At 42.6% G+C, this 13,012-nt stretch overlaps 1 protein-coding gene across 1 annotated transcript; it reads right to left on the bottom strand.

The window, feature by feature from the left end:
- Positions 1-203: 203 nt before the first annotated feature.
- znf292a (zinc finger protein 292a) lies at positions 204-12,610 on the bottom strand. The gene is made up of 8 exons (XM_069152350.1): positions 12,386-12,610; positions 9,900-10,054; positions 8,936-9,014; positions 8,490-8,625; positions 8,186-8,388; positions 7,784-7,920; positions 6,900-7,041; positions 204-6,773 (listed from the first exon to the last, which is right to left on the bottom strand). Exons 1-8 carry the CDS (start codon positions 12,533-12,535, stop codon positions 639-641), a joined length of 7,137 nt encoding a protein of 2,378 aa, XP_069008451.1. The 5' UTR covers positions 12,536-12,610; the 3' UTR covers positions 204-638.
- Between the last annotated feature and the right edge of the window lie 402 nt (positions 12,611-13,012).

Genomic DNA, 13,012 nt, shown 5'->3' with positions numbered 1-13,012 from the left:
TTTGTCATATGTTCTGTGAGGAGATAAAACACGCCGAATGTCTTATTTTCCATCAAGACTTTACAGTATGTTTCAAAATTTGACCGAGTGTACCATGTCGGTAGAGCAGATCCGTTGTGCTACAAGCCAAACTGTAAACTAACATTTTAGTAAACTATACGAGTCAAGTATTAGGAAAAAAAAAAAGGACAATCTGCAGTTAGTATTTTACAAAAAACAGTAACATTTTATTGAACACTTTGTGGAAGACATGTAAATATTACAGATAGGTCTACTAGTGTTGAAAAAGGATGAAATAAATACAAACAGAACTTGAAATCCCATAGGGATATATAAAAACATAGTTTTCTTTAAAAGTCTCCATTTAGCAAAAGAAAAAAAAAACATCTTCAGTACTAAGCATAAATACAAACATGTTTCTAAAATCTATGCCCTATAGATTACCTGGTTATTATAACTAACATACATACTTAAAATCATCCGAGACATGTTTTCATTAAGTACAAAATAGGCCATTTCATTGTTAACTGCGACCGTAACTGTTAACAGTTGGAAATCTGATGCATTAACAAACAAACCATTCTGCAGCATAACTTCTCAAATCCTGAGTAAGATTGAGTTGAAAACAAAATATCGGGCTATGATCCGCTATAAAGCCACTTTTTTATTATGACTATGGGCCTCATATCTTGCAGCTGCTTTAGCAAAAGATCAGCACCGTCTGAAAATGTTTTGTCCATGACAATCTTAACATTACTCACTGATTTGAGATTTAAAGGATTTCTGAAGTCCACAAGATTCTCACAGCCTCTAAATTCATCAGTCATTTTACTTTTCATTGCAGATTTCAGTCTTTGAGTTTGTTGTCTTTTGGACGGCAGTTCAGCACTAGATTTATCGTTTAGTTTGCGTTTGGAAGAGTGGGTTGACTCCGAGGTTTCCAAAAATTTAAGGAAAGAGTCCTCAAGTCCTAAAGGCTTGAAAGACCCTGGCATAACCCCGTCGTCACGTTGTTCTTGGGCTGAAGGGGTACCAGGATTTGAGTTCTCTATTGAACTGTTAACAGTCAAGCGGTTCCTAAGTGTCTGCATCCTCTCTGGACAAGCTGGTGTGGGATGTGCAGGTTTTCTGGGACGGCCTCTCTTAGTTCCCCCGTCTGTCCCAGTGGAAGCTTGAGATTCTGCACTGTCGTCGTTGGACAGCTTGCCGTCATCTTGGCCTATTCTGTCCACCAGCTCGTCTGTTTTCTGGTCACCGGGCTTTTCGCCTTCTTCTGGCTCCGTCTCCTCGGAGGATGAACTGGACGCGCCCTCTGATTTGTTTGCATCTTTGAATCTGGCGCGAGAGTATTTTTTGCAGAAAATGAACTGACTTCTCTGATCTTCAATGTACCTTTCAGTGAGGCCATGAGTGGTGTAATGCTTGAATATACTTCTTTCAGCCCGCTCCACTGCATCGCAGCCTATGATCATGCATGGGTACTGCAGGGCAGATTTCTTGGTGCACATGGCTGACGCCTCTTCGTGAGATTTTAGTGTAGGTTTTCCAAAACTAGTCCAGTGTTCAATGGACTTCCCATCTTTCTTTTTAGAGTTTTTCTTCTTCACTTTGAACTTGTTTTCTACATTTTCTTTCCCGTTGCTTACCCCAGGGAAAAGCCCGACAGATTTGCTCCTCCTTCCGTCACTTGTTTTGGGATCATAAATATATTCATGCTTTTTGATCAGGTGACGGAGGAGGTTTGATTTTGTAGTGTACACACGGTCGCATTCCTCATACTCGCAGCGATAGGTTGGGTCAACTGAGCCGCTCTCGGAGATGGCGATTTCTTTGTGGTAGTTCTTAATGTGCTCTATGTACTTTTCCACAGAGTTGAAAGGGAGAGCGCACTCTGGCCGGTCACAGTTAAAAGTCCCGATGGTCATGCTGGCCATCATGGAGGTGGCTTTGTCACGGGTGAACTTGTGAAGTAAGAGGTAATGCTGCACTAACCTGGTGATCCCCATGAACACCCTCGAGCAGTCTTTCACTTGGCACCTCACTTCGTTGTCTTTTCCGATGCTCTCGTTGCTCTCCTGTCCATTACTAACACTCGTGTTTTCTATCTCGGGTTCGATTTTGGTCGGGGGCAGGGATGCCTGATGCATGGCCCTGTAATGGAGAATCAGATTGTGCTGGATGGTGAATGCCGCGGTGCATCCTTCATGAACACAGCGATATGGTCTATATGGGCTGTAGGCGTTGTCTGTGTCACACATTTTGAGGCTCAACCTTTTCTGAAGTTTCTCCTTCCTCTCCTCCTTTGTCGGTGTGCTTTTAGAGCTGCTGGGTTTTTCTGGGGAGGATGAAGCCGATCCAGTCGAGGACCTTGGCTCTTTCATTTTAGAAAAGGACCCGTCTGGTCTTCCGTGCTGCACCTTTGCTTTGCCAACGGGACTGAGTTTCTCTTTCAAACTGGTTTTCAGTTTAGTGTCTGGACTTTTGTTTCCAGCAGCCACTTTAGGTTGCTGTTGAGCTTTTTCAGGAGCTGACGTTGCCGCCTCGCCGCACGATCTTTCAGTCAAATAGTTTTCAGGGGACGGCAGACGTGTAACAGTTGATACCTTAGGTGTCAACCCCTGTTTTACTGCATCTTCTGAAGTGATTTGAGGAACTTCTGGATTGTTCTCACTCTCTGGTTGAGGTGCAATTGCAATGTCAAGTGGTTCTTGTTTTATAGCAAGTATCAAAGCTGCAGGTTGGGTTGTGTGACTGGAATTGGCATCAGTGGCTGCACGGCTATTAAACGCATCATCTTTGTTGAGTCTGAATGCACGTCTGTTCCGAGCACTGATCCTTAACTTCTGTATTTCTGTCTTTGACAGTCGGTGGACTTTCTCATAGTGAATTCTCAACCCTGTTGTTCTTGTGAATGTTTTTGGACAAATCTGACAGGGATATGGAGATAGTTTGGCTGGGGTTCTTTTTAGTTCTTCTATCATCTCGTGAGAATAATCGTGCATTTTACTCAAGTGTTTGAATAATGCCTCCTTTGTCATGAATGAGTACTCGCAATCCTCCTGGTCACATTTAAAAGGTTTAGGTACCTTTTCAGGGGGCTTGTCGTCACTTTTAGTCGGTGGTCTGTTTTTTTCCATGTCAGGGTTTGCGTCACAATGACTGACATTTTGCTTTAGGGACATAGCACTGCGCATTTTCTCTTGTGCAGCCTCAATCAAATCCAACCTTTGAAAGGCGTGTGAAATTTCCATTAGGGGATTATCCTCCTGATAAGGTACAGTGAGGGCTGGATTACCCAACTCTGTTGCCTTCTCTTGCTGGTTATCAGTGGAAGCTGTGAAGGTGTTTGAATAGTCCATGATATTTGTACTCTGGGGCTCCTGTTTCAACACCATAGGGGAGGTCAAAGTGGTCAAGCTACAAGATTCCTGTGAGAAATCCCCATTTGGCAGGTTGAATATTGCTCCGTTTGTGTCAGGGACGGTAGGGTCGTTGAGGAAATCAAGAAATGATGTTGGCAGATCTGCCGTCAGATCTATTTCATCTAAAGGTCTGCACTGCGAGCGTTTAGACAGGTGACCACCGAGAGATTTGGTGCTCGTGAACTCTCTGAAACATCTCCTGCAGATGACCTTGCCATCCTTGATGATTGCCGGCCATTTGGTACGCTTGCTCAGCCTGCTGCGTTTTCCCTTCTGGATGTCGGGTTCACTGCCCTTTTCATCTGAAGGGTTAGCCTCACACTCGGCATTGGGACAGTCCTCGTCGAAGGGGAAATCTGTTTGAATGGCACTGTTTGGACTGAGCATGCCATCCACAGAGTTGTCCATCTGTTCATAACCATGAGTGGACGTGTTCTCCGTTTTAATTATTTCCTTTGTCTCTTTTACTGGAACTTGAGCCTCTGGCGTCAGACATTTCATTGGAACATCAACTGAGGAGCATTGAGTGAGACAGGAGTTTTCACTCTGAGCATACGGAGTGTGGTAACTTCCTTCCGGGAGGCTGTCAATTGTAGAGATGCTGTTTCCATTGTCCAACTGTGCGGTCATACTTGCACTGCTTTTCCTCACATCTGCATTGTCTCCAGTGTTCTCAGGATGCATAAGTCCATACTGATGTCCTCCATTATGCATTTGCCCTCCATTGTCAAGCATTAGAGAACTGGACACGTACTGGGACATCAAACTTGAATCTGAAGGAGCATTTGACATAGCTGCCATTGAATGATCTCTATCAGGTGGGAGAGACGATGTGGTTTGATAAGGGTCTGCCTGCCACTGAGGATAGCTGCGGGAGGGGTACTCATTCATGTTAAAGGCATCTGGATAGCAGTTATTCATCGGAGGTGAAGACCATGACTGAGTCATGTCTGACTGCATCATTCCGCTGGGATTGTTTGGGTTTCCCCAGGATGGGTACATTGTAGGGTTCACCATTGGAGTGATAGGCACCGGCTCCATTGACCCAGGGTAACATTGGGTAGGTGAGGTTGAGCATCCCATTTGGTAATCCATTTGCTGCATCCCAGGTTTGTTGCATAGTATCCCCGGCTGATTTGGCGGCCTGTTTCCAAGGTTCTGAGACTGACTTGATGAAGCTGATCCACTTGGTGCCTTTTTTGACGTAATTTTGGCCACTTTGTTATATTTCTTTGCCAATTTCCAATCTTCAAATATTTCAGGGTGTTGCTTCTTCACATGCCTCGACAGACTTTTGTTTGTACTGTATGCCCGTGTACATTCACTATATGGGCAGCAATGCAGGTTCTCTTCATTGCCAGCAGTAACAGCAGGTGTGCTGGAGGGATATCCTTGCAGCGAACATGGAATTTCTGTCTTGATTTGACTTGGTAAAATGATTTGTGGTATCACTTTCTGAACTTCATTGCCTTGAATATTATCATGTACATCTTTTTGCTGACTTGCCCCCGGATTTGTTGCACTGTGTTCAGGACACACTGGCGGACTATTAGCTCGCCCAGCCGTATCATGGTGCACTTGAGGAGGCTCCGGTGGTAGATCAGCATCAGCATCTGGTGCTGGAGTGGGACTGGTCAGTGGAGTGTAGCATTTCTCTGGTTGGTTCATTTCCATATTTGCTGCTGAATTCAGCATGCTTTCAATAGAGTGTTTCACTTTCAGGGGTCCAGGGTCTTTAGAAACGTCTGGTGATCTACACGGTGATGTGTTTGCCTTTGGTGCTTCCTTCATATAAACATCTGAATTTATCCTTTCCAGGCAAACGGTAGAAAATGTGTATTCTTTGCTCGAGGTGCTCTCGGGTGAGGGCTCTACATTGGCCGCTGCAGGGGGGGGTTGGTTTGTGATGGGAAAACTGTTGACTGCATCATTTGCACAGTGATTCTCTTGGTGAGACAAGAATTGAGACTGTGAGTAGAATATTTTACCACAGTTGTCCGTTTGGCAGGTGTAGGTAAGGTAATGCTGAGCCTCGTGGTCATACAGCAGGTAGGCCTCGCTGAAAACTTTGCCACAGTTTGGGAACATACACTGGGCCTTAAACTCTGGGTGTGTTTTTCTATGCATGAGGAGTTCCGAATTGGAATTAAAGTTGGCCTTGCAATCTAGTTGTATGCAGATATATGGTTTGCTGCCACAGTGCATCTGCAAATGATCATTAAGATGTTTGACATTAACAAACTGCCTTCTGCAATACTGACACACCACTTTCTGTTTTTGTATTTCTAAAAACCTCATGGCCTCTTCGTCGTCCTTGTGAGATCTGACATGAGCCATGAGGTTACGGAAAAACTTGAAAGCCTTGGAACAGTTTTTAACAGGACAGAAACAGTCTTGGCTTATCTGTGTGTCAGATGTCGTTTGTTCTATCTTAACTGGGGACGCCAACTTAACACCAATTTGAGGTTCCATTTTGACAGGGCTTATGCTAGTCTTGGCAGCAACTTTTGACATTTTCGATGGACTTTTCGGCGATAGAGGTGGTTTGGTTACTTTTCTTGCGGCTTTCATTGCAGCTAGTCTCTCTTTGCAAGACTGCTTTACATGTGATGCTACATGTGGCTCTAAAATCTCCCTACTTTCAAAGCTGTCAGCACAAATTGGACAAAGATACACTCCGTCTTTGAAATGCTTCTGAGCGTGGCGAACAATTCTGTGACCCAAGAACTCCTTGTCACACAAAACACAATACTGCATGTAGGCTCGCCAATTTCTGAAGCGAGCAGACACAAAACCCTGCTCCCGTAGTTTCTTAGCCTCTCGGTTTTTTTCTTTTTCATCTGTGATTTCATTGAGTTCGTTTGTAGTGGTTAGCAGAAAATCCTCCAGGTCTCTGTATTCAGGGAGTTTTCCAAGTGCACTTTCCACCTCCTGATCATCTGTGTCATTGAGTGTGTCAATAGATGACACAATAGCTGCCTCCTCACCCATCAGTGACAAGCAGTTGCGTTTCAGTGTTTTCCAGTCCCAGAACTCTGGATCAAAAGGCCACTGTGTCTTCAAGGCCAGCAGTAACTCGCAGCGTAAGGAATTGGGCACTGGTAGACTCCCGTCCTCCTCAGGCTTTTGGTCAGGTTCGTTGTACAGTGACTCTACAGCATAATACGAGTCTACGGTAGGCTGGAGGAGGAACTCGGTCAGCTGGCATGCACGCTTAACCTCTAGATCAGTTGGCAAAAGGCAGGAAATAGTCTTGCAGATGGTAGACTTGCTGTCTTTGTGGTCACTGGTGGTCATTTTCAGAGCTTGAATGCACATTTCTACGCACACTGGAAGCCCCACTTCTCCGACCTAAAAAAAAATAGACAAATTTAACATAAATGCCAAGGATTGCATTTGAAAGCCATGTTAACAGCTGCAGCGTTATTGAGTCATTGTTGGTGTGAGTGACTATGTCCACAAGGCTGTTTTTCTTACCTCATTTTGGATTACTTTGATAAGAAACAGAATGTGACAGACACTTCTGCAGAGAAGAGCCATCTCTTTGCTGTGGCCAAGAAATGAATCAGCCGACGACTCTAAACGCATGAGTAGTTTACTCCAGAACAGCGTGAGTTCCCTGGAAAAGTACACAACCAGAACCGTTCAAGGTTTTGAAATGAAAGAGTACGTAAACATAGATTACTGCAAACCTAATACTTTTGCATAATTTATATTAGACATCGTCTCACACAAAGCAGTCATGAATCCATGAGAGTAAGTATTGCTATTTGACATTACAAATTAAACACTTTTTCTTTACTTTTTTTAACAATGATCACAGGAAACACAATCTTCTCGAGACTGTATCATTAGCTAGATTTCCAAACACAAAGCACATCACACTTTCTGAGTTTTATTTCAGCACCCTCATTGCTATAAACCCTTTGGCTCTGTCTTACAGAGCATGCTAATAAGAAATCCGTCTTTAGTCAAACCAGATATGAGGTCAGTAGGCCAAAAGGCCAATGTAGAAGTTATCTACCTGTTACTTAAATGGAATACTGTTATAATTAAAGTTAAATAAAGTACTGTTAAAATGTAATTAAACAAAGCAGAAACAGTGGTGCTTTTATTCTGAAGCACCCAGTTCGAGGTGTTGTGCTGTAGTTGCTGCTTCCAGTTAAATGAAGAGTACCGATACTCAAGTTAAGATGCAAGCAGTAAGCATCTTAAATACTGCTCAACAATGACAGGATCTGTGTGTAAATTCCTTTAATCGCTCTGGTTTGGGTAAAAGACAGTTTCATAATAAACTTGAAATTGTCCCAGGATCATTTTCCAAATGTTTTGTATTCATCCTAAACTTCAGCAGCACTTACCAGGCACAATAAACATCTCCTTGGAGAAGCTGTCGCTTGAGAAAGGCGGTACACAAGCAGAGAGCTCCTTTCTCATCTCCCTCTGACTCCAAGTTGCAGATCATTTCCAGAGCATCTTTACAGTCGATCGACGCAATCTATCAAGAGAGACAGAAGAACATCAAAGGAACGATCAGTTTAAATGAGAGCCAATGAATAGCTGTCACGCTTGACCAATATACTGTGAGGCAAAATAATCTTTTAGGGGCTTCATGTATTTGCTTGTTTTAATGTGCCATTTAACATGAAAAAAAACAAAAACATTTTTATAAAAAGTAAAAGCACTAAAACACAATAATAGCCTCGATCATGATTTTAATTTTAAGAGCAGGTCCTGTTGAAATTAATATTGTTGTTTCTCACCTCTTCCATTAGCTGCTCTTGACTTTTTGTCATGCAGATGCAAAGCAAGTAGGTCTGTTTGAAACTCCCTTTTCCTTCATATCCCGGATACTCGGAGCACATCTTTGCAAGGACAGCGGCTTTATCGGCACTGTCCATTTTGATAAGGTGCTTTATTCGCATGTTAAGAAGTACGGGACCTTCCAACTCAAGAAACTCATGGACTAAGAAACAGAAAGAGATGCAAGTTACAGTTGTACCAGTTAACGTTGTGTGTTTCCAAACCAGTGTAACATTAAAAAACAAAAGAAAATTGAGGACTAACCTTGCTCAGTTTGAGGATTTTGATTGGACAGGATGCTACTTAATGTGATGTTGGACCAGACGCCATCCTGCTGTGCCAGAATTGACAGCTGGTTGAGCTGTGTGCTCCCACTTTCTTGCAAAAGGCTGTGTGCCAACTGCAATAAAAGATAAATAAATATGTAATAACTAAATTACTAAAACTTCAGAGTCCTGCATAAAAATCTAACACAGCCAAGAGTCTTAAATCCTGATTACAGCGATGAAACTGCAGTCAATTTCTGTCCAGTAATTTACACATCTGTTGTGTAGAAAGAGGCCCCAGACCCTGACATTTCAACACATATGTTTTACTACTCAATGCTGAGCTAAATGAAATGCATTCCAATTACTAAACAACGTTTCACTGCTTATCACTGCAAAGATAGAATTCAGAAAAACTCCACTAATAGCCCCGAGGATACTGACCTTCATGGAGGACTGGAACTCCTCCCATAAGGCACCAGGGACATGCTGGGGCAGTAAGAGCAGCAGCTCCGCACAGCTCCTGCGAATCCAACACAGCCATTTGTTAAAGCCAGATTTAGGTCAAGGATGTGCACACTCTCCAAAAAAAAAAAAAAAAAATAGGGATCACCATGCAAGAATAACTATTCACAGGGTGTGTTGCTGTAAAGTCAGTGTGGCATTTTGGAAATATAATTGAGATGGGGGGGCAAATTGGGGGATATAAAATTACATCCATCAGTTGAATTCAGGTATAATTAAATAATGTGTTTTTCATATGGGTTTAATGACAAACAATACAAATACTGATTCAAATGATAAAAACCTGTGTTTATAATTGGTAATCATGTTATATCGTTGCCTTTAATGGTCCTCTTTCTGATTTCCTTCATTTTATGTACGTGTTGCTCCTTCATGTGCAAAGTATACACTGTAGCTCATCGCAAATATGTCACTCCCCATGGGGTTACCAACATTTCTATTCTGCATTACAGCCTCAAGGACTTTGCTTTCATAAGATCGCATTGTGCAAATAGCAGAGTGGCTCCTGTAGACGGTTTGCACAGTATTTACAGACTTTTCATATCTGTATTTCCTTTAGGATTTGGGTGTGTTTTGTTTATCCTCACTATCAAACATGATGGATCTTTTCAAATGTCCAAATATCTGTTCAAAAACATCTATACCAGAGGAACCATAAATTGAAAGAATGTAATGTGCAGATTCAAAACCCAGTCACTACCACTTTAACACTAAATGCCTCAAATTAATGGAAATTCTTTTCCCAAAATATGATTTGTTTATGTTATTCATATGTAACGCACATGAGACTTTAAGGTAATAAAAAAAGGTGCTGTTTAAAAGTTTTAAAAAATGATACAGGATTCTTATTTCCGCTGACACCGATATTACTCTCTCTACTTACAGTGCTAACTTTTCAAGTAGGAGTGGCACGTTTTCACATTCGGAGGAGAGACAGGAGGCGGCCTTCGCAAAGCTGAGGATGGCCACAGTGTAAACCTCCAGCAAGGGCAGTGGATCCTCATCAGTTTTCCAGCGACCAGCATGCTCCACCAGGACCTGAGAAAGAACATGCAAAAACTGCAATAAGAGTAAGGCTGATGGGTTGGGTTTTTTTCTAAAGGCAGAAAACATGAAGTTAGATATACAAATATTGGTTCTGTACATCTTAGAATAAGATGTGTACTTAAGGACTCCTTCTCCAACAATAAAAATGTGTTTGTAAAAACACGAAGGAAACAAAACAAGTCAAATATTTTAGCTTCACCAATTAATCATTCCAGTCACAGATCAATAAAAATGCAGAATATTCTTGGTTTCGAGCTTCTCAAATATGAAGATTCGTTGCTTTTCTCTGATTTATATTAAACTGAATGTCTCTGGATTCTTGCACTGGATGCAGATGAGATATCCACTTTGACTCTGAGCAATTGTGATGGGCATTTGTTACTACTTTTTGACAACTTATAGAAAAACTGAGTGATGCTCAAATACCTTAATATCAATATTACGGCGATAGTGTAAGGATAACTATTGCTGCTTTTACAAAATATTTACATCATGAATTTTTTTTAATCAAATAGTCAGTAATGTGGATATAATGACTAAATGGGTATAGGCAAATAGCAGAGCAGCTACAACAGTCTGGTGAGTTCAGAAAGTTACATCATTTTACTGTAATGCAGCTTTTAAAACTAGGAAAAGACAACAATTATGCCTTATTACACAATTACAATATCTAGAATCTAAAACGATATCTAGTCCCATATCATGATATAATAAAAGATTGATATATCGCCCTGTCCTACTTTATAGACTAAAATAGTCATTTTAATCTTAAAAAAAAAAGAATAATGAAAATCAGTTTGGGTTTTTATACTTAATACACTTCCTATAGCTTCATGTGCCAAAGCAGTGGTTTAGGTGTGATTACACGAGGACAAATTCTGGCGTTATAGGTAAAAGACAAAAAAAAAAAGACCTAATAGCCCCCTCCAGACAACTAAACACCAAAGTTACATGCATCTCTGCAAAAAAAAACGCATTTTTATCCGTCCTCTTTTCTTTCTACCACTCAGCTTAACCCAGCCTTTATCAATAATTAAAAAAAAAAAAACTGCATTTCTTTATAACACAATATTCAAAGAGCTCCATTTCATCCCGAATAGGTGCATCATACCCGCATTTCAACTTTTTCCAAAAACCTATTTCCATCGCCACTAAACTGGATGCAATGCAGAGCAACACAGCCCGAGACTCGTCGTCGTCTCCCCCCCCTTTTTTTTTTTTTTTCCCCTCAAATAACTTTTTAGTTGAATGAATTCCACGCAGCCGGTAATTGTGGAAGAGGGAACAAAAACCTGTAACCTCAAAACTAATACGGTGCGATGACACCAAAAAAAACCGAGCTGCAGCGCAAAAGGTATAAAACCGGAGAGACCTCGCGTTATATATTTACGTGGTCAATGCTAATTAATGAGGAGGATGTGTAATGGAGTCAGGGACCACTGCCACACTTTCCCCTTCAAATCTCAGTCGGAAAAGCGCAAAGCTGCGAGGCAGATCGGGTCGCTTTGAACACCGACGTCGGTGTGACATCTTTTACTGTTGCTCGCAAACAACGCTGTAATTAACATCTGCGCTGATGTGGTGGAGCTGGATTAATTAGTGCCAAAGGCCCGGGCTAGCACCTGGGAGAGAGAGAAGAGAGAAGAGAGAGGAAAAAAAAAAAAAAACCATTGCTCCTTTTCCGTACAATAAAAAAACAGCTTCACAAAAGTAACCCGATTTTTTTTTTTTTTTACAGCAAACTAAAACCTCGACGAGCGCGGAGCCGCGGTGTTAAAGCGTGTTCGTGATTGTTTTCTGCAGCGAATACGTGTGTATATTTCAGTGCATATCGATGCAATCGGCCAGGAAAATCTCGCTAACGAAAGCTACCCATTTTTTTTTTTTTTTGCACAGCATGACCACTGCACAGGACAGGGGGACCCTGCATACCAGCTAGCAACGTTCAATCTGCTACGAGCTATCTGGCCTGGAAAATACGGGTAATACGTGCACAGTTTTGGCCGCACGTCGCCGTGACTTCTCGCCGCGCCATAGTCGGACTTTGCGAATAAGTGCATGCCACGGATATGCATCAGAGAGAGAATGACTGAAAACCACCGAGGAGTGTGTGTTTTTTTTTTTTTTTTTTTTTTTTTTTTTTTTTTTCTCTTCTTCTTCTTCTTCTTCCCCCCCATCCTGAAATGCAGGCGGCGAGCGAGGCAGCTAGCTACTTAGCTACATTGTTGTAGCAAACGTAGACGCGCATCCTCGGCCAGGAAGCCAGAGGGGCTTTGCAAAAAGGGGCTGCCCGGGGATGAGCAGCGGGGCAAACGGGCTAACCTGGCAAAACTCCTGGCAGAAATGCAGGGAGGCCTCCAGCGGAGACTGCGAGCTCTCTTTCAAAGCTGCGGTCAGACCCTGGAACCGCTCTCGGAGCTCCTCGATAGCTTTCCGTGTGTCATATTCCTTCTCTGTCTCCCCCTCCGCCATCTTCACAACAATCACGACCGCGTACGCACAGATGTTACGCTGCCAGACTCGCACACGCACGCGCACGCAGGGGGAGGGGGAAGAGCACACTGTGCTCCACATACAGACCCCTAATGTCAACAAAGCATCCACCAACGACCTGACAAGTCACCAAAATCACACTCTTGCGCACAGGGGGCTGCACGGCGTATATATTTGCTCATCAGCTGCTCTCGGGAGGATTGATGTTGTTTCCCCTGAACACTGCGTGAATGCACAACAGCATGCGGAGATACCGCAGACAGCTTTGACCTCCAGGCAGTGACCGTATTCAGACAATAATAATATTCAGACGAGCCAACTCCCAAGATGAACACAAATATGTAAACCTCTCACAAAACCTTGACTCAACCCTGTTCTTCTGGTAAAATAGACTCATCTTCTTCGCCCCCTCCGGGGTGGTGAGAGTGCACTCCCAGGTTCAGCTTCACATCAGGA

This window comes from Embiotoca jacksoni, unplaced genomic scaffold (genome assembly GCF_022577435.1).
Source record: "Embiotoca jacksoni isolate LCO1_2020_lvr unplaced genomic scaffold, fEmbJac1.0.p SCAF_18, whole genome shotgun sequence".
In the NCBI taxonomy this organism is placed as follows: Eukaryota; Metazoa; Chordata; class Actinopteri; family Embiotocidae; genus Embiotoca; species Embiotoca jacksoni.
This window is presented reverse-complemented; position numbering and strand designations above follow the sequence as displayed.

Excerpts from the sequence above, each read along its gene's own strand:
- znf292a (XM_069152350.1), bottom strand. The coding sequence starts at position 12,535 with ATGGCGGAGGGGGAGACAGAGAAGGAATATGACACACGGAAAGCTATC. Across the intron at positions 10,055-12,385 it reads TCTGCCAGGAGTTTTGCCAG|GTCCTGGTGGAGCATGCTGG; the intron begins GTTAGCCCGTTT and ends GTTCTTTCTCAG. Across the intron at positions 9,015-9,899 it reads CTACTTGAAAAGTTAGCACT|GAGCTGTGCGGAGCTGCTGC; the intron begins GTAAGTAGAGAG and ends TTGGATTCGCAG.